The 24,106-nt window shown below is 40.5% G+C and overlaps 1 protein-coding gene across 2 annotated transcripts in view; it reads left to right on the top strand.

Annotated features, from left to right (window-relative positions):
• Positions 1-24,106, top strand: part of APBA2 (amyloid beta precursor protein binding family A member 2) — a 523,475-nt gene that overhangs the window by 353,826 nt on the left and 145,543 nt on the right. For both annotated transcript variants that reach the window (XM_082254058.1, XM_082254057.1), the window contains one exon: positions 4,299-4,385. In XM_082254058.1, coding sequence (XP_082110184.1) covers positions 4,299-4,385 — 87 coding nt within the window. The remainder of the gene's footprint in view (positions 1-4,298; positions 4,386-24,106) is intronic.

Raw genomic sequence — 24,106 nt, 5'->3', positions numbered from 1 at the left:
ACGTAGGCTGCCATGGAGACTGCCAGGAAAGTATTTACTAGTGTAGAGGCCATCTTTTTATAATTCTATAGAAAAGAACAAAAACACAATACCATTAGGGCCAGCATGAACTGTTCCCTTAGCAAAATGAATGTTTATTAAGCTTAGAAAAAATTAGGCAAAACTTTATTCGTTTGGAGCACCCAATCATATGCTAGGACAATTAAGTAAATGTTTGTTATACAAGATTGGATCATTTGAGCTATATAATATTCATTAATTCAAAGGAATACTCTAAGTAAACACTATTTACACCCTTAGTAAGTTAACCACTATAAATGCACAGCCTAGATTTTTGCTTCATGCTAAATTATTTAAAATAACTTCCAGTTGTTCTTGCAAGTGTAAAATAAAAATGGTAGGACGACAGGATTTGTATCTTAAGTTTCTTTTCATATCCTCCCAGAAAGCTGCAGATTTCTTTGTCAGAATGAATACTATGGTAACGTGCCATTTTACAGTCAGCGCTGTGTTTTTGTACTCAGTGATACCATTTATATCAGAGCAGATGTAGAAATGGAATCGGTAATCATAATGTTCTACTGTATGAGTTTTTGGCATCAGAAATATAACATAAAATAGCTCCCTTCATGACCCACAATCATACCCGTCCCTACCATCCCCAATATGCCGCTATCTCTCCTCGCCTCCCATCTATATTTGTACTCATCCATTCACACTACATAATGATAAGTGCCTTGACTGATGAGATGTAATTTACTAGCAAACAGTTCCAAAAATGTCCCATGAGCCTTTGTTTTTATGCCTCATGGCATTTATCTTCTGAGAATATGATAATTAGGTAAAATGTGCCAGAGCAGATCTCTTCACTTGATAACAATATGCTCTTTTTTACTTTTTCCCCCAAAGATGTATTTTTTTATGTATTTATTTATTTTGTGTAAAGATTTGATAGTAGTTTACCATCATATCAGCAGACTGTATTACTGTTTTTCACAAAACTGGATTTGACGTTGAGAACCTTCTGTACTAGCCTGTCTGAGATGTAAATCATGTTTTTCTTTGGGGGGACTTTTTTCTCCTTCAATTCATTTTCAGCCTCTGTATTCTCAGTCAAGCAGCTTCCACCCACGAGATCAGCATGTGGTTCTCCTGAATTTCTATGTGTTTTGTATCCCAACATTTTCTAGTGCAGGTTGTGGCTTTTGTAGAGAGACATAGTCAAAAGCTGCTTTTTGCATTCTAACGCCGCCCTGTACAAATGCACTGGTTTGGACATGAAACACAGCAAAAGGTTATGTTTGACCTGCTTCACCGGCAATGAAAATGCATCCCAATGGGGAGATTTACTAAAACTGGTGCACACAGGATCTGGCGCAGCTGTGCATTGTAACCAACTAGGTCTTTATCTAGGTTTTATTGTCAAAGGTTAAATTGATTGTAAAGTCTCGTTTTTTGTTTTTTTTTAAATATCAAACATATTATAATTACCTGCTCTGTGAAGTAGTTTTGCACAGAACAGCCTGGATCCTACTCTTCTCGGGTCCCTGGCTGGAGCTCCTTGTCCTTCCCTCCTTTTGAGTGCTCCACAGCAAACAGCTTGCTATGGGGGTACCCAGAGCCAAGCTGCAGCTTCATGTATCCATTCAAACATGGAGCTGTCATTCAGCCCTGCCCCCTCTCTCTCCTGATTGGCTAACTGACTTTGATTCACAGCCGTGGGAGCAAATAGCGCCACTGCTGTGTCCCAGCCAATCAGGAGAGAGAGTCTCAGACGGGCGAGGGACTCTTGGACATCGCTGGACAGAGATGGACCTCAGGTAAGTACTAGGGGGGCTGCTGCACACAGAAGGCTTTTTATCTTAATGCATAACATGCATTAGGATAAAAAAACGTTCTGACTTTACAAGTCCTTTAACCACTTTACCACTGGAGGATTTTGCTGTCTTACGTCTGGGCCACTTTTTGCGATTCGGCGCTGTGCGAATTTAACTGAAAATTGCACGGTCGTGCGACGCTGTACCCAAACAAAATTTACGTTCTTTTTTTCCCACAAACAGAGCTTTCTTTTGGTGGTATTTGATCACCTGTGCGATTTTTACTTTTTGCGCTATAAACAAAAAAAAGAGCGTTTATTTTGAAAAAATAACAATATTTTTAACATTTTTTTATATGTAATTCCCCCAAAAAAATGTAAAAATCAAAATTTTTTTAACCTCCTTGGCGGTAATCCCGAGCGTGACTCGGGGTTGATTTTTTCTATCAGGGGCGGTAACCCCGAGTCACGCTCGGGGTGGATGGGCAGAGAGCGCAGCGGTGTTCTCTTACCTTCTCCTGGCGATCCAGCGATGATCTCTCATTGCTGTGACCGCCAGCCGAGAGTCCCGCCGCTCCTCCGTCCTCCGTCGGTGTGATGACTTCCTAGTTCCGTTCCCTGCAGCAGCAATGCTGCATGGGAGCGGAACTAGGGAGGGAAATTCAAAAAAAAAACGTTGCACAAAACACAAACACATAACACATTTTATAATATATATATATATATATATATACACCGGTATATGTATATATGTGTATATATGTATATATATATATATATATATATATATATATATATATATATATATATATATATATATATATACACACACACACACACACACATATATATATATATATATATATATATATATAATTATATTATTGATTCAATTATAATTCATGCGTTATATATATATATATATATATATGTGTGTGTGTATATATATATATATATATATACACACACACACACACACACACATATATATATATAATATATAATGCATGAATTATAATCTAATCAATAATATATTTTTATTATATATATTATATATTAAATAATAAAATTATATTATTGATTTGATTATAATTCATGTGTTTGTGTTTCAAATTTATCACATCTGGGATGTCTACTAGACTCTTGTTTTGGTCAGGTTTAAGTCAGTAATTACTAAGAATTGTAGACCTATAATACATAACGCCAAATTTCCATGAAAAGAATTGTACCGCTTTTGGTATGTAATTCCTGACAGAATCATACCGCCAGGGAGGTTACATTTTTGGCCAATTTATTTTCTGCTACCTATGTTTGGTAAAAAAAATCACAATAAGCATATTTTGATTGGTTTGCGCAAAAGTTATTGCGTTTACTAACTAAGGGAAAGATTTTTGGTGTTTTGGCGAGTAATGGCGGCGATCTGCAATTTTTTTTGCGGGACTGCGACATTGAGGCGGACAGATCGGATCCTTGACTGACATTTTTGACACTTTTGGGGGTACCAGTGACATTACTGCAGTAATCAGTGCTATAAATATGCACTGTTACTGTAAAAATGACACTGGCAGGGAAGGGGTTAATTTTATTGGAGAGGGAGGGGTTAATGTATGCCTGGTGCTTACTGACGTGTGTGGGGGGAGGTGACTGAGTGAGTCAGGGACAGATCACATGTTCAGCTATGCTGAACACTGCAATCTGTCACTCCCTGTCACTTAGGAGATCCGCCCGCTTGTGTTTACACATGTTGGCGGATCTCCAAACTAAATTCCCCGACGATCGGGGAAGAGCAGCGGCTCTCTGCATGTCATACAGTGTTGCATGACCACACAATTGTCATTCAAAGTGTGGCAGCACTGAAAGCTAATAATTGGCCTGGGCAAGAAGGGGGTAAAAGTGCCCAGTAGGCAAGTGGTTAAGCTTTGGCAATAAAACCTGGAAGCTGATTGATTTCTATGCAGAAGTGAGCCTGATTTTGCACTATCCAGATTTATTATTTAAACTACATGATCTCCTTTCAGATTTTATAACCCATACCCACAGATGTTCCAATTTCTGAAAATGGTACTCACAGCATAGTTCAATGGACCTGAACATTGATATGTAGGTCTAATGTAATGATCATCTTCACAACTCTTTCACCCAGTATGAATGATGACACCTAATGAATCCTAATAGAAAGCTGTGTCGTGAGATCATCTCATTATCGTGATCATCATCATAAAAATAGCCAATTAGATGATGCACAGTGAAAATATTGCTTTAGTCATTATTAGTTAAACCACCCATGACTTTTTTTTGCAGATTTTTACACACGAGTTGTTGCCGTTTGTGTTTGGTTTACTTGTGTTCATGAGAGCCACCAACCTACTACGTGAATTCATGAAACATTTTTGCATGTGTCACATTTCACTTCTCATCAAAACGCCCATTTTAGCTTAGAATTTTGATTTGAACAACTCTTTTTTTCTTTGCCCCATTCTAGAATTCGGAAGGAGACTCACAGACGTTAACAGAAGTGGATCTTTTTATATCGACACAGAGGATCAAGGTTTTAAATGCTGATACACAGGTGTGTTGCAAGTCGGCCTTTCATTGTTTTATATCTTTCCTGAATTTCTTTAGGCCTAGTTCACACCATAGAAGCGCTGTCCAAATGCATTTCTGCATGCATGTTTTTAATGCTTTCCAGCGCCTTATTTCCCCTATTTTTTCTTTACCTTAAGACCGGAATGATTTGCCCCCTTCCTGACCAGGTCCTATTTTGCGATTCGGCACTGCGTTACTTTACCGGACAATTGCAGGGTCGTGCGAGGCTGTACCCAAATAAAATGTACATCCTTTTTTTCCCACAAATAGAGCTTTCTTTTAGTGGTATTTGATCAGCTGTGTGATTTTTATTTTTTGCACTATAAACAAAAAAAGAACAACCGTTTTGAGAAAAAAAAAACAATATTTTTCACATTCTGCTATGACATTCTCAAAAAAAAAAAAATTAAAAATCAAAATTTTTTAACATTTTAGGCCAATTTGTCCTATGCTACATATTTTTGGTAAAAAAAAATCGCAATAAGCGTATTTTGATTGTTTTGCGCAAAAGTTATCGTGTCTACAACTACGGGAAAGATTTATGTCATTTTTATTGTTTTTTTTTTTACTTGTAATGGTGGAGATCTGCGATTTTTTGCGGGACTGCGACAATGCGGTGGACAGATCGGACCCCTAACTGACATTTTTGACACTTTTGGGGGTACCAGTGACATTACTACAGTAATCAGTGGTAAAAATATGCACTGTTACTGTAATAATGACACTGGCAGGGAGGGGTTTAACAGTATAGGTGATTAAGGGGTTAAGTGTGACCCTAGGGCCTGGCCACTTGGGCAAGTATAGCCTCAGTCTGCTACGTGCGTCCGGCAGCTCGTCCAATATCTTGGATGCATGACCTTCACCTTTGCCAATTTGTGCCTTATATGTGGACATGAATGGCTATGTTTGCGGGTGAGTGGCGCTATCTAGCCTCCCCCTTGTTATCTGTTTCTTTATATGTTTTTTATTATTCCTTTCATTTTTTTTCTGTCTCTGTGATTTGTTACAAACTGAAAATAAAGATTATTAAAAAAAAAAAAAAAAGTGACCCTAGGGGAGTGATTCTAACTGTGGGGGGGGGGGGGCGTGGCTTCTGATATGACCATAGAGACATGTGATCCTATATAGAAGGATCACATGAGCTCTCTGGTCATTTCAGGGAGAAGGACGGTCGACTGTGTTTACAACAGCAGACCGTCCTTCTCTCTCAGCGGGAAACGATCGCGGGTGTCAGGCGGCAATCGGAGCCGTCTGACACACGCACAGGGTTCGCCGCTGACGATCGGGGGCGGGAAGGCGCTGCCGGCGAGGCGCACTCGCCCCCTAGCTGCCACCAGGCGACCAATGTACCGATACGTGGTTTTGCCTGTAGGAGCCACTCTGCCGCTGTATATATATATATATATATATATATATATATATATATATATAGTAAGCGGTTGGCAAGTGGTTAAGGGCTGGTTCACACCACAAAAACAAGTTCCAGATCCATTCCAGATGTGTTTCTGCATGCACGTTTTAACTAGTTTTTTTTACCTGTTCTGGTGCATTTTGTATTCATTTTGAATGCTTTTCTGAATGCATTCCAGGTTCATTTTTTCACTGTTTTACTGTACTAGGGTCCAGTGTATTATTGATGCATTTTGATGCGGTTCAGTGCATTCCGGTGCATTTTTTTTTAGTACAGTTTAGTGCAGAAAAAATGCAGAATGTTCTACTTTTTTTTCTGGAACTGGAACACACTGGAAGTGACCGCACTGGAAGTGACCGCACCAGTGTGGACTATGCCGTTGGACACCATATAACCTACTTTTCTGATTTCTGATTTCACTGGACTGCATGTGGTAAAAAAACGGCCCTTAAAATGAGTAAAAGATTCTAGTTTGTGCTATTATAAATGTATCTACACAATACTTATGCCATATTTTCATGTCACTCTAAGTAGCTTTTATTTTACTCGTAGGGAGAAGCAAAGTGTCCAACTTTATTGTAAAAAAAAAACCTTGGATACCCATGCCAAGGAAGATATACATCAGTAACAAAGCCTGTTTCTGTATGAGAACCTTATGTTTTACTAGGCCATCTTGGGGGAACATGGCTACACTGTGTACAAGTTTGCCTCTGCAGTGCTAACTACTAATCTTTATGATAACGAACTAACAGATAGATTGCTCCCGCCTCTGAAAACTCTACATGCCATCTTTTATAAGCTTTCGTGTTGTTCTTCAAAAGAAAAGATTAAATTACAGTAGGTGCAAATATTTTGCAAGTTTTCTGTTAGTAAAGTAGTAAGGACATTGTGGCTCCCGTCCTTTGATATAGGAAATTTGGCACCCCTCTAAAAATGGCACCATAGTACGTTTATTTGTGGTAGTTAACACCATGGGGCTGATCTACTAGAACTGAAGAGAGCAAAATATGATGAAGCCAGTGGTGGCCGGTGTGTTGGGGGCACAGGGGCCCCCCCTATCCATGCGTCCGGCCCCTAATCTGCATGCATGTGCGCCGGACGCATGGAGTTCAATGGAGCTTTTTTTTTTTTTTTTGCATCACCTGATTAGAGCCAGAGGATCTAATAGGGCGATGCAAAGAGTAGACCTGGGGCGCAGAGCTGTGCGCCCCGACTCCACCCATTGTGTGACAATAGCGAATGAAAATTCGCTATTGTCCCACGGATCCTCCTCCCGGCCAATCAGGGAGCGGGTCTAATACCTGATTCCTGATTGGCCGCAAGGCAAACCCCATGCCATTGGCCGAGGAGGAGGCGGGAGGACCCGGGGAGACGCGCCGGGGGACTGAGGAGAAGCCGCGCCGCCGCCGCTGCTGCTGCTGATGATCCAGATAAGTGCACTGGATTGAAGGGGGCACGCACGCTGGTCTCTGCATTAAAGGGGGCATGTATGCTGGTCACTACATTGAAGGGGGCATGTATGCTGGTCACTACATTGAAGGGGGCATGTACGCTGGTCACTACATTGAATGGGGGCATGTACGCTGGTCACTACATTGAAGGGGGCATGTATGCTGGTCACTACATTGAAGGGGCATGTACGCTGGTCACTACATTGAAGGGGGCATGTACGCTGGTCACTACATTGAAGGGGGCATGTACGCTGGTCACTACATTGAAGGGGGCATGCACGCTGGTTACTGTATTGAAGGGGGCATGTACGCTGGTCTCTGCATTGAAGGGGGCATGTACGCTGGTCACTGCATTGAAGGGGGCATGTATGGTGGTCTCTGCATTGAATGGGGCACGCTGGTCAGTGTTTTGAAGGGACCGCTGGTCACTGTGCATTGAAAGGGGGCACGCTGGTCACTGTGCATTGAAAGGGGGCATGCTGGTCACTGTGCATTGAAAGGGGGCACGGTGGTCACTCTGCATTGAAAGGGAGCATGCTGGTTACTGTGCATTGAAAGGGGGCACGCTGGTCTCTCTGCATTCAAAGGGGGCACACTCTACTTTAATTACTGAAGGCCCCTTTCACACTTTTGCAACCTCAAAGTCACGCAATTTTTTACAGCGTTCTTTGCCACAAAGCAATGCCTATTACATTTTTCTGTTTGTGCGCCCCCCCCCAAAAAAAATTTTTTGAGCACCAGCCGCAGCTTTCATTTTTAACAAATTCCGCTCCTGAAGGTTTTCGCCCCTTCATGACCAGGGCATTGTTTTCTATTCAGCACTGCGCTACTTTAACTGGCAATTGCGTGGTCATGCAACACTGTAAGTAAATTACATTTTAATCATTTTTTTCACTTTAATAGAGCTTTCATTTGGTGGTATTTGATCACTACTGGGTTTTTATTTTTTGCAATATAAATCAAAAAATACCAAAAATTTTAAAAAATACTATATTTTCTACTTTCTGTTATAAAACATATCCAATAAAATGTATTTTCATAACTTTAGACAAAAATGTATTCTGCTGCATGTCTTTAGTAAAAAAAAAAATCCCAATAAGTGTATATTCGTTGGTTTATGTGAAAGTTATATTGTCTACAAACTATGCCATATATATCTGAAAATTGATCAGCTCTGATGTACTGATGGCCTATCTCATTTCTTGAGGCCCCTTAAAATGCCAGGACAGTATAAATACCCCCCAAATTACCCTTGTTTGATAAGTAGAAAGTCTGTGGCATTTAAAAAAAGGTTTAATAAAAGGCAAGTTCTAATTTTTGGCACTTTTTTTTTTTTTTACATTAGGAAACTTATTTAAAAAAAAAAAGTTTTGTTTTTACATACTGTCACCAGCACGTACAGCATCATCATATGACTGGTGTGGTGGTGATCAGGAACACTGAAGACGTTTTTAAAAAAAATAACTAAATTGCTTTTTTCAAATATTTTTATTCCATTTTTTAAATATTTTTTAACATTCTTTTAAATTTTTTTTATATTTTTTTTTTTTCCTACTTTCATCAGAGTAATTTAGTGTCACTAAAGTAAGACTCTCTGAGGGGGAGGGATCAGGGATTTTTCTTTTTTTAACACTTTGATTGCTGATACAATGAATATCATTGGACCATCAATGCTTTGAATTGTTATGAATGAATTTCATTCATGACAGAGGTGATTACTATTGATCAGTTATTGGTTACAGCTAATCACATGGTACAGGTACCATGCGATAGCTGTGGGTCAATCACAAAATAGGAATAAATCACATTCATAACCACTTTGTTAACATTATGATCCTTGGGCCGCTCAAAGTGGCCTGGTACCATGAACTGCAATCCGCTGTGTCCCCCCAAGGGGAGGGGGGGGGGGGCTTATGTTGCACTGCGCACTCCAGCGGGCTCAGTGATGTACATGTATAGACTGTACATGTATACAGTACCTCACAAAAGTGAGTAAACCCCCCACATTTTAGTAAATATTTTATTATATCTTTTCATGTGACAACACTGAAGAAATAACACTTTGCTACAATGTAAAGTAGTGAGTGTTCAGCTTGTATAACAGTGTACATTTGCTGTCCCCTCAAAATAACTCAACACACAGCCATTAATGTCTAAACCGCTGGCAACAAAAGTGAGTACACCCCTATGGGACAATGTCCAAATTGGGCCCAAAGTGTCAATATTTTGTGTGGCCACCATTATTTTCCAGTATTGCCTTATCCCTCTTGGGCATGGAGTTCATCAGAGCTTTACAGGTTGCTACTGGAGTCCACTTCCACTCCTCCATGATGACATCATGGAGCTGGTGGATATTAGGGACCTCCACCTTCTGTTTGAGGATGCCCCACAGATGCTCAATAGGATTTAGGTCTAGAGAAATGCTTGGCCACTTCATCACCTTTACTTTCAGCTTCTTTAGCAAGGCAATGGTCGTCTTGGAGGTGTGTTTGGGGTCGTTATCATGATGTGAAACCGCCCTGTGGCCCAGTCTCCAAAGGGAAGGGATCATGCTCTGCTTCAGTATGTCACAGTACTTGTTGGCATTCATGGTTCCCTCAATGAACTGTAGCTCCCCAGTGCTGACAGCACTCATGCAGCCCTGGACCATGACACTCCTACCACCATGCTTGACTGTAGGCAAGACACACTTGTCTTTGTACTCCTCACCTGGTTGCCACCACACACACTTGACACCATCTGAACCAAATAATTTTATCTTGGTCTCATCAGACCACAGGACATGGTTTCAGTAATCCTTTTTCTTTGGACTAATTATTTCCTTTTGAGCTTACCCTCTATTGAAATCATTTCTAAGTTCGCCTTTTTTTTTGTAGTCCATTGATTCCTTCCCGCTCGCTGATCTAATGCCCGACTTGTTTACTTCATCCGTTGCTTAGTAACCGCATATACTTAAGGGAGTTAATCGGAAGTGACCCAACGCTGCTGAAGACGTATGCTTACGAAACGCGTACAGCGCCATCGCATCACTTCCAGATCCGGCACTGGCGTGGAACGCATCGCGTTCCAGACTTTCCTACCTCTTATTTGTATCTTTACAAATGTGAGTACCCATATACCTGTTATTTTCAATAAAGCACTTGTCATACAGTATTACACTATGTGCCTTTTCCTTACCCTGCATGGCCTATGTGTACACGATCTGTCCTGCTGAGACTGGTTGACTGCTTTCTGGAGCATTGGAGCCATTACCCCATACATACAGGACCCCACCAGACCCCGGCCATCCTCTTTTAGGAATCCCGATATACCCTAGTACCCTACAGGGACCCTCCGGCACGTCTACCTTTGGACCTACAGAGGGAACAAGGATCCATCTGAGGGACCACCATCCTATTTATATACCCGCTCTATACCCCTGTGTGGGATGGGTATTTCTGGTGAGTGGGCTACCTATCATAGGGGTCACGGAGCACCTCACTACCCACCACAGGGTCACCAGTTTTGTGTATTATATACACAAAGAATTTTGTCACTTTATTCAATATTCTTCGGACATTTATAGCCACCAAGTCACTTTATAAAATATATTTTTTGGATTTTTACAGCCACTAAGTCACTTTTTACATCATCATCTCGTCACTTTTTTCAGAATTTTATATCCAACGAAGTCACTGCTTTTGATTATTACATCATCACTTATCTATAACACTTTATCCCTGTCTACAGTATTATCAGTTATTTATATATTTATTAGCACTTGGCCACTTTCATATATTTATTTATGTGCACATGTCACTTACAGCCACTTATGCACATGTCACTATATTGATTATTTGATACAATATTTATTTATTCATTTTTTATAACTTTTTATATATTTTGTATATTGTACATTAGCTCTGCTTCATAGTCTACTCCTCTATTTTCATTATACATATCATCATATATTTTATATACATTTTTTACCCATATTTATATCACCTTTATAAGGCAGCGCCAATTCCCTCATTTCTCTTCTACCTATAGTCTTTGACTATACTTTAGGGAGGCAGCAGCCTACATACTTTTTCATTCAAGTATATAACCATAAGCGCGGAGTTTACTATTCTCAATCCATGTCCTTAGTCTGCTTGTCTTTGGAAAACTGTTTGTGGGCTTTCTTGTGCATCATCTTTAGAAGGGGCTTCCTTCTGGGACGACTAATTTGATGCAGTGTGCAGCATATGGTCTGATCACTGACAGGCTGACCCCCCACCCCTTCAACCTCTGCAGCAATGCTGGCATCACTCATACGTCTATTTCCCAAAGATAACCTCTGGATATGATGCTGAACACATGCACTCAACTTCTTTGGTCGACCATGGTGAGGCCTGTTTTGAGTGAAACCTGTCCTGTTAAACCGATGTATGGCCTTTGCCACTGTGCTGCAGCTCAGTTTCAGGATCTTGGTAATCTTCTTATAGCCTAGACCATCTTTAGGAAGAGCAACAATTCTTTTTTTTCAGAACCTCAGAGAGTTATTTGCCATTAGTTGCCATGTTGAACTTCCAATGACCAGAATGAGAAAGTGAGAGCTATAACACCAAATTTAACACACCTGCTCCCCTTTCACACCTGCGACCTTGTAACACTAACGAGTCACATGACACAGAGGAGGGAAAATGGCTAATTGGGCCCAATTTGGAATTTTACACTTGACAGCGGTTTAGACATTAATGGCTGTGTGTTGAGTTATTTTGAGGGGACAGCAAATTTACACTGTTATACAAGCTGTACACTCACTACTTTACATTGTAGCAAAGTGTCATTTCTTCAGTGTTGTCACATGAGAAGATATAATACAATATTTACAGAAATGTGAGGGGTGTACTCACTTTTGTGAGATACTGTATATACTGTGGAGGGTTGGCAAGTGGTTAATTAAAGTAGCTGAAGTTAGAATCTAATTGGCTACCATATGTAGCTGCACCAGTTTTTGCATGCTCTTGTTTTAGTAAATCAACCCCCTTGTCTTACGTGTGGATGACACAAAATGAAAAATTATTTGTCTAGTTTTGTCATTTCCTTCATAATGGTAGTCTGTCCGTAGCTGTTTCAGATTGAGCATATTTGCGTGTAGCCCACATTACTAAATCTGACTCAGCCTGACGTTGACAAGGGTCAATTATTATCACAAAGTGTGAACCTAATTGTACCCCTTCAACTTTCGCTAACAGTTCTTTGTTGTGACTCATTTCATTTCATTTTCTTCCTGCAAGCATTGTGTAGGAGATAGTTTGTCATTAGGCAGGGCAGAGGGCTGCATTTTAGTACATCGATCTATGTGCCACGACAAATCCAGAAATATGGCTCCTTGTGCAGCTGACATTCTTCATTGAGCTGAACTGTGGGAATGCTTGGCAGAAATATTCATTGTTCTGTCACAGCATACATGAATAAGAAAAGTGACAGCAAGGAGATATACTATTATAAACTTTTATTGCCATAAAATATTGCCTAAAATAGATCTACCACTTCAATAACACATTTTCTTGACCCGAGACTCAATATGCCACTGAATCAGTGATATAGTAAAGAAAAGGGAAAAAAGCCTTCATATTAACAGCCTTTTCCCCTTGGCAGCATCTGTTCCGGTCAGCAAGGGATCCATAAACAGATCCTCTGCTGAATCAGAGCAGAACGAAACAAAGGTCACTTTTAGGACATCCATGTCCATTCTGGGTTTTCCTCTAGCCTGAAGCTGGAGTTTACCAGACCCATACTAGGTCAATGAGCAGAACGATGTCAGCAGGTGCACATTTGATTTGATTACATTTCAGATCTAGCATAGGTGTGCGCAGCCTATTGCATTCGTGTGTGTACCTCAAAGCTCCAACACACATGCATGTGTGACATATTTACCAGCCTCTATCCCACTCTCCATCCTGAAACAATGGGGGGAGGGGGAGAAAGAGAGCACACAGGGGAGACCCAGGCAGCAGAAAGAAGAGGGACTGGAGAGTTGGCATATTTTGGTTCTGATCCCCTGTATTTTCCTTCTGTGGCAACTGAATGTTGGCAAGAGGAAGAGGAGGAAAAGCCTAATTTCAGCTGTCGCAGGCAGAAGATACAGATCGGTTTCACTAAATTCCGACCCTGCTGATTCTTCTGTCCTCGTTCTAGTGGTCAGCAAGGAAGGATCGCGGTTTACCTGTCACTTTACCTGTCGATGGGTAGATCGCAATTAAAGGGGTTGCCAACCCCAGCATTATGGTTTGCCTATGCACACCTGGCAAACCCTTGGGCATGCCTATGAGACCTAGACAGACTTGGAAGTAATCAGATATAAAGGAAATCTGTATACATTTGACTTTCTATAGACAAACGGGCCATACACACTATAAGATTTTCTGAAGATTTTTTTCCTTCAGACTTACCAAAGCCATATAATATGAGGTCAAACCTAAACACTTTCAAATTTAATGCAATCTGGCAGGCCCCTTGCACTACATAGAAAAGGTAAATCTTAAGGAAAAAGTCTTCAGAAAATCTAATAGTGTGTATGGCCCTTTACAGTGAGCTTCTGATCAGATCACCTGAAAAATGGACAGGGGGATTTGAATGGAACAGCTGTGTGAGAAGGGGCTAAAAGACCAATCTATCCAAAACTGAACATACAACTTTAAGTAGATACTGGTAGGCTAACTATGAACCAGCTTCTTATAGTTTACTGAGACTTTCATTGTCAGATTTCAACACTGGAGTGTTTTACTTTACAGAGTTCAGTTTTTGCATGGAGACTCGTGTTATTGTAGTAGAATAGGTGAAATTAAATTAGCTGTGGGGCAGAGCCAGATTTCTGGTCGCTAAACCTTGTCACTGAGTTTTAAGGACATATATAAAAATTGGTTGTTTCTATCTTAGATGTATACCTAAAGGTGTAAAATATGTTTTAAGAGGAATGACTCAAATAGATATCTGTAAACTTTTCAAACATGAACTGAAAAAATGATTGTCAGCATGCAGGAGATTACCAGAATATAACTATAGGAATTGTGCAACCACATACAGAGAGACATAGTCACGCAATACAAATGATTTGCTTGTGCAGCAGCCTCAGTGTGGGGGGTATACAGCCAGAGGTCCATTGGATTACAAAAATTGAATGGTTCTCAATTTTCCTATGATGAAACTGTTCAGAGATAAGGCATGTTACCATGGTTTACAGGTTATAGTCTTACAAAGAATTCAGAATATGCGTATTGGATGAAATGATAGCTTAATCACAATTTCATTTGTATTGCCAAATTTCTTATTTTAAATCAATTAAAAGCAATTATCATACTTTGCTTTGTGACCGGAAAACGCCATGTCTTATTGGAAAATATCAGTTAGAGTGCAGTTTTGCAATCGAAACTGGATTGCAGGGTCAATAAAGGTTTAGGAGCTCTCACCCTTACAGGAAGAAGGGCTTCAGGATGTGTGTCATATAGAGAGAAAACAAGTTTGTTGGTTTCCTTAGGGCCTGGTAAATCCTGGTTGAGTCCTGGAACTTGGGGGCGTCTTAGAGACTTTGGAGGAGTGAAGTCAACCGTAGGTACACGTTGTGTGAGCAACTAGCTCCCCTTAATTGTGCAGCAAACACAATCCTTTTTATCTTGGGAATTACTGTAGATCAGAGCTTCACCTGCCACAGTCCGAAGGCAGAAGGCTCTGCCCAGGAGTCAGGTTGAGTCAGTACAGCTAGAGTTGGTACATGTGTGCACAAGAGCCTGTGTGAGCATGAATACTGTCTAGAGCAGGTGTAATGAATTTATATTCAAGAAAGTCTAGTCGTGAAAACTGAAGCTGAAGTCCAAATCTCTTTTTAATGAAAATATAAAAGTAAGCTAATCACATCCGCATTTCAGGTAAAAGAAACTAGAACAACCTTACATTTGGTCCCCATCAGAGATTCTCTCAGATCAGTTGCCCCCATAAGAGTACCACCTTACATCGGGTATGCCGATTGGAGTAACCCCTTACAACAGGTATCCCTATGAGCGTACCCCCTTACATTAGGTGTCCCCATCAGAGTACCCCCTTACATAAGGGTCCCTATCAGAGTACTCCCATAGATCAGTTGTTCCCACAAGAGTGGCCCTTACATTAGGTATCACCATCAGAGTGCCCCTCTACAAAAGATGTCTCCATAAGAGTACCTTCTTACATAATGTACCCCCAACAGAGTGACCCATACATGAGATTCACCTATTAGAGTCTTCCTCTAGATAAGTAGAGTCCATTAGTTCCAGGCAGGTAGGGGGTGTGAGCTGGGGAAAGCATGCTGCAGGGGGCGCGGCATAACTGTGACATCATTGGTTGCTGTGACACCTGTGGTCTTAGCAACCAATGACCATCTTAGTGAGAATCCAGCACAGCAGAATGGCAAGCTGACAGTCCGGACTGGGCTGTCAGTCATTCTGGATCCGAACCATGGTGTACCATTTAGTGAAGGCTAGTCTAGAGAATCAGACAAGAGGGCAAGGCAGCCACGCTGTAAATGAAAGCCAGGGGACTGATTAACAATTATTTTGTATCAGAGTAATGCTGAAACTCCTGCAAATGTAACCCAAGTGTTGTTTTAAAGCACTACCTTTAGCTAATCTTCTTATGGTTTATATAATTTGACTATTAAGCAAATACACTTGCAGCTAGAATTGAGAGGTAGCCAAAGGATTAAAATGTATCTCAAACTAAAACTTTATTTTTAAAAGATTTGGATTGAGTGGGGAAGGAATATAACCCTGTCAGGTTTTACTGCTATATGAGGTTCCACTAATAAGATTTCCCCTCCATTAAAGCGGAGTTCAACTGGCTTTTGTGTTAATTAAAAGTCAGCAGCTACAAAAAGTGTAGCTGCTGACTTTTAGTCTTCATTTACATGTCAGCGTATCGATCGCGGACAGAATCACCGCGATTCTGCCTGCGATCTGGAAATCATTGCAAATCGCGGGACGCCTGTGCGTTGGCCGTGATTTGCAATAGCACCCCAAATGCTGTGCGATGTTGCCGCGATTTGCGCCTGCCGAATCGAGGTAACATCGTGCAAAAAAAATCGCGGGATGCATGACGCCCAAAAAAGGTACAAGAGCTTCTTTGGGGCATTATGCGTCCCGCAATTTTTTTTGCGCGATCAGGCGCAAATTGCGGCAACATCGCACAGCCTTTGGGGTGCTATTGCAAATCACGGGCAACGCACAGGCCTCCCCGCGATTTGCAATGATTTCTGGATTGTGGGTAGAATCGCTGTGATTCTGCCCGCGATCGCTACGCTGACATGTGAATGAAGCCTTAATAAACACATACTCATCTGTCCCACAGTCCAGTGATGCGGCCGAGGGGACCCTTGGTTCTCTCCATCTTCTCCCTGCGGCACCGGCATCTCATGTGTGGGCACCCTGCTGTGACAGCTTGCGGCTTCACAGCCGGGTGCACACTGCGCATGCGCGAGTCGCGCTGTGCGTCATGACTGGCCAGGCAATTTTCTGGGACCCGTGACATGTCCCAGAAGATTGCAGGGAGGTAGGAGGAGAGGAGAACTTCTGCCCGAGCCGCCTAGGCGGCCCGAGTGGAAGTGGGAGCGGGTACCTGTCAAAACTAGGTACCCGCCCCCCCCCCCCCCAAAAAAAAATGACATGCCAAATGTAGCATAAACTAAACTTTAAGGACCACTTTAAGCTGAAGTTCCACTTTTGAGTGGAACTCCGCTTTAATTTCACCTGACAAGAAGTGAGCAAAAAACCTCCAAAAGAAGAATAGCTTAGGAGCGCTCTTATAGTTCATTGATCTTCCTGCTCTCCAGTAACTGTCTGCCCATACAGAAGGAACAGGAAAACATCTATTCTGAGATTCTTCAGGAGCCTGACATTGCTCCCACGATCTGCTGAAACTGGCTTACCTGCAAAAATATGTGCAATTATTATTATTTTTTTTTAAGGTGAACTTAGCCTTTAAAACACCTAAAATACCAGTGCTTTCCTGCTTCCAGGCCTCTGCATAAATTTGACCCTTCGATGTCGGTCAGATACCTGTTCCCTGTTTTTTGTTGAAACAAATTAAATATTTGAATTACAGACAATTAAAGCCAATAGAAAAGGAAAAGGGGTGCATATCATGTAAATTGTAATGGCGGGTAAAGCAAAAAAGGAATAGGCATGTCATGTAAAGAGTCAGGAGGATGCACGTCATGTAAAGTGTTAGGAGGATGCATGTCATGTAAAGAGTCAGGAGCATGCATCTTGTGTAATGGGTCAGGAGGATGCACTGTATTTAAAGGGTAAAGGCTGGTAGAGAAGGGAAAGGGGGGTGCATGTCAAGTAACGAGGAAGGCCTAATAGAACAGGGGAAGGAGGACACATGTCACGTAAAGGGTAAGGAGGATGCATGTCATGTAATAAGTCAGGGGATGCATGGTATTTAAAGGGTGAATGTTGGTAGAGAAGGGAAAGGGTGGGGGATGGATGCCATGTGAAGGTAAGGAAGAAGCATGTCATGTAATGGGTCTGCAGGATGCATGTTATTTAAAGGGTAAGGGCTAGTGGAGTAGGGAATGGATGAATCATTGTATTTATCATTCAATATTTTTTATTTAAAAGGTTTTGAAAGAATGACAGAGTACAAAGAAAGCAGTATTGCAACACATTTGTAAGTTCAGTAAGATCCAAGACTCAATGAGACAAAAGTGCCACATCAAACAAAGATGTTGCCAAGCATACAATAAGCTTGGTTCCAATTAGTATGAATAGTGTATTACAAATTGGTGAAATATCGTAAACTGTATTCTGCAAGAAAGACCAAACTAAACGTAAAATAAAGTACAGGATACTACAAAACTACACCAACAAACCCTGTGCACCAGGTAGAGTTTATATCACATATCTTCTATCAACTGTTCCCGTCACAGATACATTTTAGACCAGTTAGACCATCTATAGTGAAAAGATTTAAGGTTGTCAGAATTATGAGCAATGACATGTTCGTAACAAAAATGAGTGTTGACTCTATGGACTACTTCAGTAATCGTAGGTGCCTGTGTAGTCTTCCATTTCTTTGTAATTACCAGTCGGGCTGCAATAGGAATATGGGCTACAATGGATCTATATTGTCTAGGAAACTTGCCTATAGATATGTTCAGTATTCCTAATTGGGGAGCAGGTTTCCTAAGGATACCCGAAATTCTGGAAATGAAGACTGCATTCCAAAAACTTTGAATGCATTTGCAGTCCCAAAGTATATTTAATAAATCACCTATGGTTCCACAATGCCTCCAACATAACTGAGAGCGGTCCTTGTATATCTTAGATAGTTTATAAGGTGTAAAATAGCCCCTATGTAGTATTTTGAGAATGTTATCCTAGTGGTCAATACAGTGTGACATCTGGTAATTATGTGTGGGCCACCACCTATCAGTAGGAAACAATTTACCCAATTATTTTTCCCAAGCAAGCATAAAGGATGGTTTAGTTTCCTCTTTAGAGGGGCAAAAGTAGCTGTAAAACCATGAGATCCCTCCCTTTTTATTATTTGAGGATTGCATATAGTTCCACAGGGTAGAGATAATTTGGAAAGCATTCAGAGAATATCTGTTAAAAGACAAGGTTTGTAACATTGAGAGATCTTATTTTGACTTCTCCTCTGGGGGATATTGGCATGTAAAGGTAAAGGCTGATAGAGAAGAGAAAGAAGGATTGTCATGTAATGGGTTAGGATGATGCATAGTATTTAAAGCGTAAGGGCAAAAGGAGTAGGGAATGGATGATTCATTGCATTATAAGGGTAAGGGGGAGGCACATAATGTAAAATAAAAGGAGGATGCATGTCATGTAAAGGGTAAAAGCCAGTAAGGAAGGGAAAGGAGGATGCATGCTACTTAATAAGTAAGGAAGATGAATGTCATATGATGGGTCAGAAGGATACATTGTACTGTATTTAAAGGGTAAAGGCTAGTGGAACAGGGAAAGAATGATTCATTGAATTTAAAGGGTAACAAGGATGCATGTCATGTAAAGCGTAAAAGCTTGTAGAAAAGGGAAGGATGCATGTCATGTAATGGTTTAGGAGAATACGTGGTATTTAAAGTGCTGGTGGAGCAAGGAAAGGGCTCTATGATATTTAAGTAAAGGCTGGTGGAGCTGGGTACAAAAGATGCAGGGTATGTATAAGGAAACAAAATTGCGTGCCATGTAATTGGTAAGGAAGATAGATGCAATTTAATGGATAATGACTGATGGTGCAGGGTGAGGAGGATATGGCATGTGAAGGGTTGGAGGAGCCGGATAAGGAGGACACGTGTCAGGCATAGATGACAGAAGTGGAAGATGAATTGTTTTTCAAAGGGAAGGGGCTGATGGAGTAGGATAAGGAGGATATGCTGTGTAAAAGTTAAAGAGCATAGCTGTCATGTAAAGGGCTGGAGGAGCAGAGTGAAAAAAAAGGCACCCTTCTATTGCCAATATAACAGATGAGGGATCAGGAATGAGGGGACCCCAGTTTGAACTAATTATGGGCCCCCACAGTAGTCTGCCATTGATCCAAGGCAGATCATACAATGGGAACAAGGTGTGATCCAGCATATTTTAAAGAATGTGATCTGAAACCACCATAATGGTGATGTGTTTTCATCCCAATTTCATATATACACAATTTTTGCTACATTTGCCCTGGGGACTTTAATTGAGACACATCACTCATACAACCCCATAACACATACATTTCACATGATTAGAGGTTTATTGACACAAATAATTTACATCATGGTAAAATCAGGTTAAAATCATATTAGGGTGATTTGTAACATTTAATTCATACACAGTTCCTATGTATATACATATATTATTTGTAGATGTATATATAGCAAGCTGCATCCGATAAACTCAATGGGTTTTGTGAATCACTGTTCGCTTCCTCGGGAGTAGATGCATAACATATAAAAAATCAGCCTAAATATGACAGTGCCAGCCAATTTTATGATTGTAATGTGAAGTGTAGTCCATGTGGATCCCAGGCAGATCATACAAAGGGAACAAGGTGTGATCCAACATTACATCACAATCACAGGAGTTGACAGTGCTGAGGACTCCTGTGGCGCCTAGATCGAAAAACACTGCACCAGGTGGTGGGGGCGGAAGGCAGGGCCAGTCAAGGAAGATCTCTCCCTATTAGCACATTGCTTTCCATGTGCGGCCTTTTTTTTTTGTGCGGCTGGGCCTATATTAAAGGTAGGGACCTGGAGCTGTAGCTCCAACAGTCCCTATGATAATCAAGCCCTGGGTATAGCCAAATGTACAGGTTTGATTAATAAGAAGCATTCAGAACCTGTGTGCTTCAAGTACAGTATGTCAGTAATTAATAATGAGATGATAGACACTGTTCCATGACTGTGGCCTTAGATTTGGGGGTCCTGAGCAGTGGGCATTGATCTCTGCGTACCACAGTCATCTAAACTCATGTGGGTCTTTTAGTGTTTGTGCTAGATTACAGTATTTTCGACCCACAGAACATCTTGACATTGTTAGGGGCCAAGATATGTGCTTTTCATTTGCCAAATAGAATTTGTCTAAATTTCCCAATGGTGTCTCTCTTGTGGCAGGAAAAGTATACAGGCACATTAAATTCATTCCGTAGTGCATTGCTAAATTTGTTTTTATTTTTATAACCCCTGTGAAATTGTTTTGAGAATTAATGTTAAGCTGAGCCTAGTTGAAGAACCTCCTTAACAAATTGTATTTCTGTGACACTAATGCCTCAGGGGCTGGCTTTTCATGAGCTCTTTTATAAATCCACAGAACTGAAAGAAATAGAAATTTCAAAATACTAAATATTTGTGACTGACATTTCATTTTGCACTGCAATGTGAAATCAAATTTAGATGATGTATCTTAAAGCAGGCTTGCTTTAAAGGGACATTAGCACAGGTTTTTTTGTGTTTTTAATAAAAAAATATTATAATTTGGTATCAAAATCATTTTTTTTTAAGTTTTTGAAATTTTCAAACTGATAATTTATATACTATATATATTACTTTATTTTTTACTATTGTATTATGTAGGTTTTTCCAATTTTTAAAAGTTTATGGTTTAACATTTTTTAGGTTTTAAAAATGTTTCCATTTGGAAGGCTTCAAACTGATGATATATACATTTTATTATTATTTTATATATTTTTTTACTAGTTAAAAAATTTATTTTACAAAAACACATTTAATGCAGTTACAGGATTCACAAATCATTATGGATTTTCTAAGAGAGAACACAGCAGAAGGCCCCTGCCTTCAGACTCTCTGTGAAATAGTCTTTTTGTGGCCCTATTTGAACAGAACACAGAAAAAACGAATTGAAAAGGATTAAGAGAGGTGCATGGAAGCCAGCCAGCCCCCAGTCTGATGTACTCACCCTCCAGTCTGCCACCAACCAAGTAGACCTGTCTCATGATATAAATAAAGAACAGGGGTTTAGTTGACACGCATTTGCAAACGCATGTGTAAGCTGCAGAGCCACGACACGGCACCCTGTTTTATCTGCAGTCCTAACACTTTTAAAATTGAGTGTCTCCACTCTGGGAGCACATGGCTGCTAATGGATGGATAGGAGGCAGGTGAGAGGGAGCAGCCCAAACTCCCCCCAACCCACCTCCCTCCATGACTGGTCTAGTATCTCAAAACTCTAATAGCAATGTTCTTAAAATGGTACAAACTGAAAAGACCAGCTGAGAAGCATACACCTCCAACGCCTTGGTGGATGCAGTGTAAAACACAGATTGGGACTTTATATGAGGCAATTTGCCTGTATAGCACAGTGCCTCCATCCCTAATTTCATAAAATATTTGGGACTTTACATGAGACAAGCAGGTCATGCTATGGTCTCCATCCCTGTATATGAAAAAACTGGGGTCAAATTAGACTGCATCCACCAAAAATGCACGAAAATTGCACGGCGGGACTTTAAATTAAGCACCAGCCTGTAGGCAAGGTGCCTCCATCCCTGGTTAAATTTGAACACAGTAGTCAGAAAATGGGAAGAGGGGGTTGAGTTTCTCAGCTCATTATGTAAATGTTATTTTCTGCTATTGAGCTCTGTAAGCTATTGAGCTCTGTAAAAAAACATGCTCTTGTAGAAAAAAAAAAAGAGCTACAAATAGACAAGTTTATACCATATACTGGTGTGAAATATAAGTACGAAGTAATGGAGTACTTATATGCAGTTCATTTTGACCTGCCCAAAAAAATTGAATATATATATATATATATATATATATATATACATATACATACGTACTGTGACACGTTAGTGAATTTGTAACTCATTCATGGCACCAAACAGTGAGTTTACTTCACACCAGAAGTACGTTTCAGGGCTTTTTCTGAACACTTTTATTTAAAACAAAGTAAAAAGAAAAAAGAATCACAAAAGTTCTCATGGATATCTTCCCACGTGGGGGGGTTCTCACCATCAATGTGATAAACAAACAATATTCAGCCTCATGGCTTTTTCTATGTAGCTTCACTGCTCAGTCCTCATGCCTTTGTCCTCCAGACTATAAAAAACACACTGTCCCAGTTCTCGTGTAGAAAACGCTGTACCTTTTGACAGCTCGACTGTTTCTCCAGCAGCTCCCAGCTGCTACATCCTTACAGGCTCGTGACCTGGACAGTATGGAGAAATGTGCACCTCACAGCTCCTTTCACAGACTGTCCTAGTCTGGAGGGTGGGGCCACTGACCTCCAAATCTGTCTATAACATAAACCCCTGCACACAGCTGCACCATTAGTGTGCCTGTTTCCTAGAAAATCTGTCCCAGACTGTCATTTTAAGCAGTGGCACAGGCTCAACAATATACAGTGGGGAAAATTATTATTTTATCCCCTGCAGATTTTGTACTTTTGCCCACTAACAAAGAAATGAAGGGTCTATATTTTTTTTATCATAGGCATATTTTAAATGATAGAGACAGATTATTAACCAAAAATTCTAAAAAAAAAAAAAACACATAAAACAAATGCTATAAATTAAGCTGCAGTTCACTGAGTAAAATTGATCCCCATGCAAAACATGACTTAGTACTTGGTGGAAAAACCTTTGCTGGCAAGTACAGAGGTAAGATGTTTCTTTTAGTTGGTGACAAGGTTAGCACACATCTCAGGAGGGATTTTGGTCCACTCTTTACAGATCTTCTTTAAACCATTAAGGTTTCTTGGCTGTATCTTGGCAACTCCAAGTTTCAGTCTCTTCCATAAATGTTCAATAGGATTAAGGTCTGGAGACTGACTAGGCCACTGCATTACCCTAATGTGCTTTCTTCTTGAGCCACTCCTTTGTTGCCTTGGCGGTATGTTGTGGGTCATTGTCATGCTGGAAGACCCATTTACAACCCATCTTCAGTGTTCTGGCTGAGGGAAGAAGGTTCTCATCAAAGATTTTACAATACATGGCCCATCCATTGGCCCCTTAATGCGGCAAAGTCATTCTGTACCTTTAACAGCCCCAAAGCATAATTTTTCCATCTCCGTGCTTGACTGTAGGGATGATGTTCTTAGGGTCATAGTTAGCATTTTTCTTCCTCCAAACACGGCGAGTCGAATTAATGCCAAATCAATTTTAATCTCATCTGACCACAGCACTTTCTCCCAATCCTTCTTTGAATCATTTAGATGTTCATTAGCAAAAAAAAAAAAAAAAAGATGTTCATTAGCATGACTGTACATGTTCCTTCTTGAGGAGGGGGACTAGCAGCTGTGCTAGCACTGGCATGTTCTGCTCTAGTGACTGCAGTGACACTGTGACATTCAACTGTGACTGGATTGCACACACATCAACATAAAT

Source organism: Pelophylax lessonae (genome assembly GCF_965119305.1).
Source record: "Pelophylax lessonae genome assembly, chromosome: 4".
Lineage (NCBI taxonomy): Eukaryota > Metazoa > Chordata > Amphibia > Anura > Ranidae > Pelophylax > Pelophylax lessonae.
Note: the sequence above shows the minus strand (reverse complement) of the source record. Positions and strands in the feature narration are given on the sequence as shown.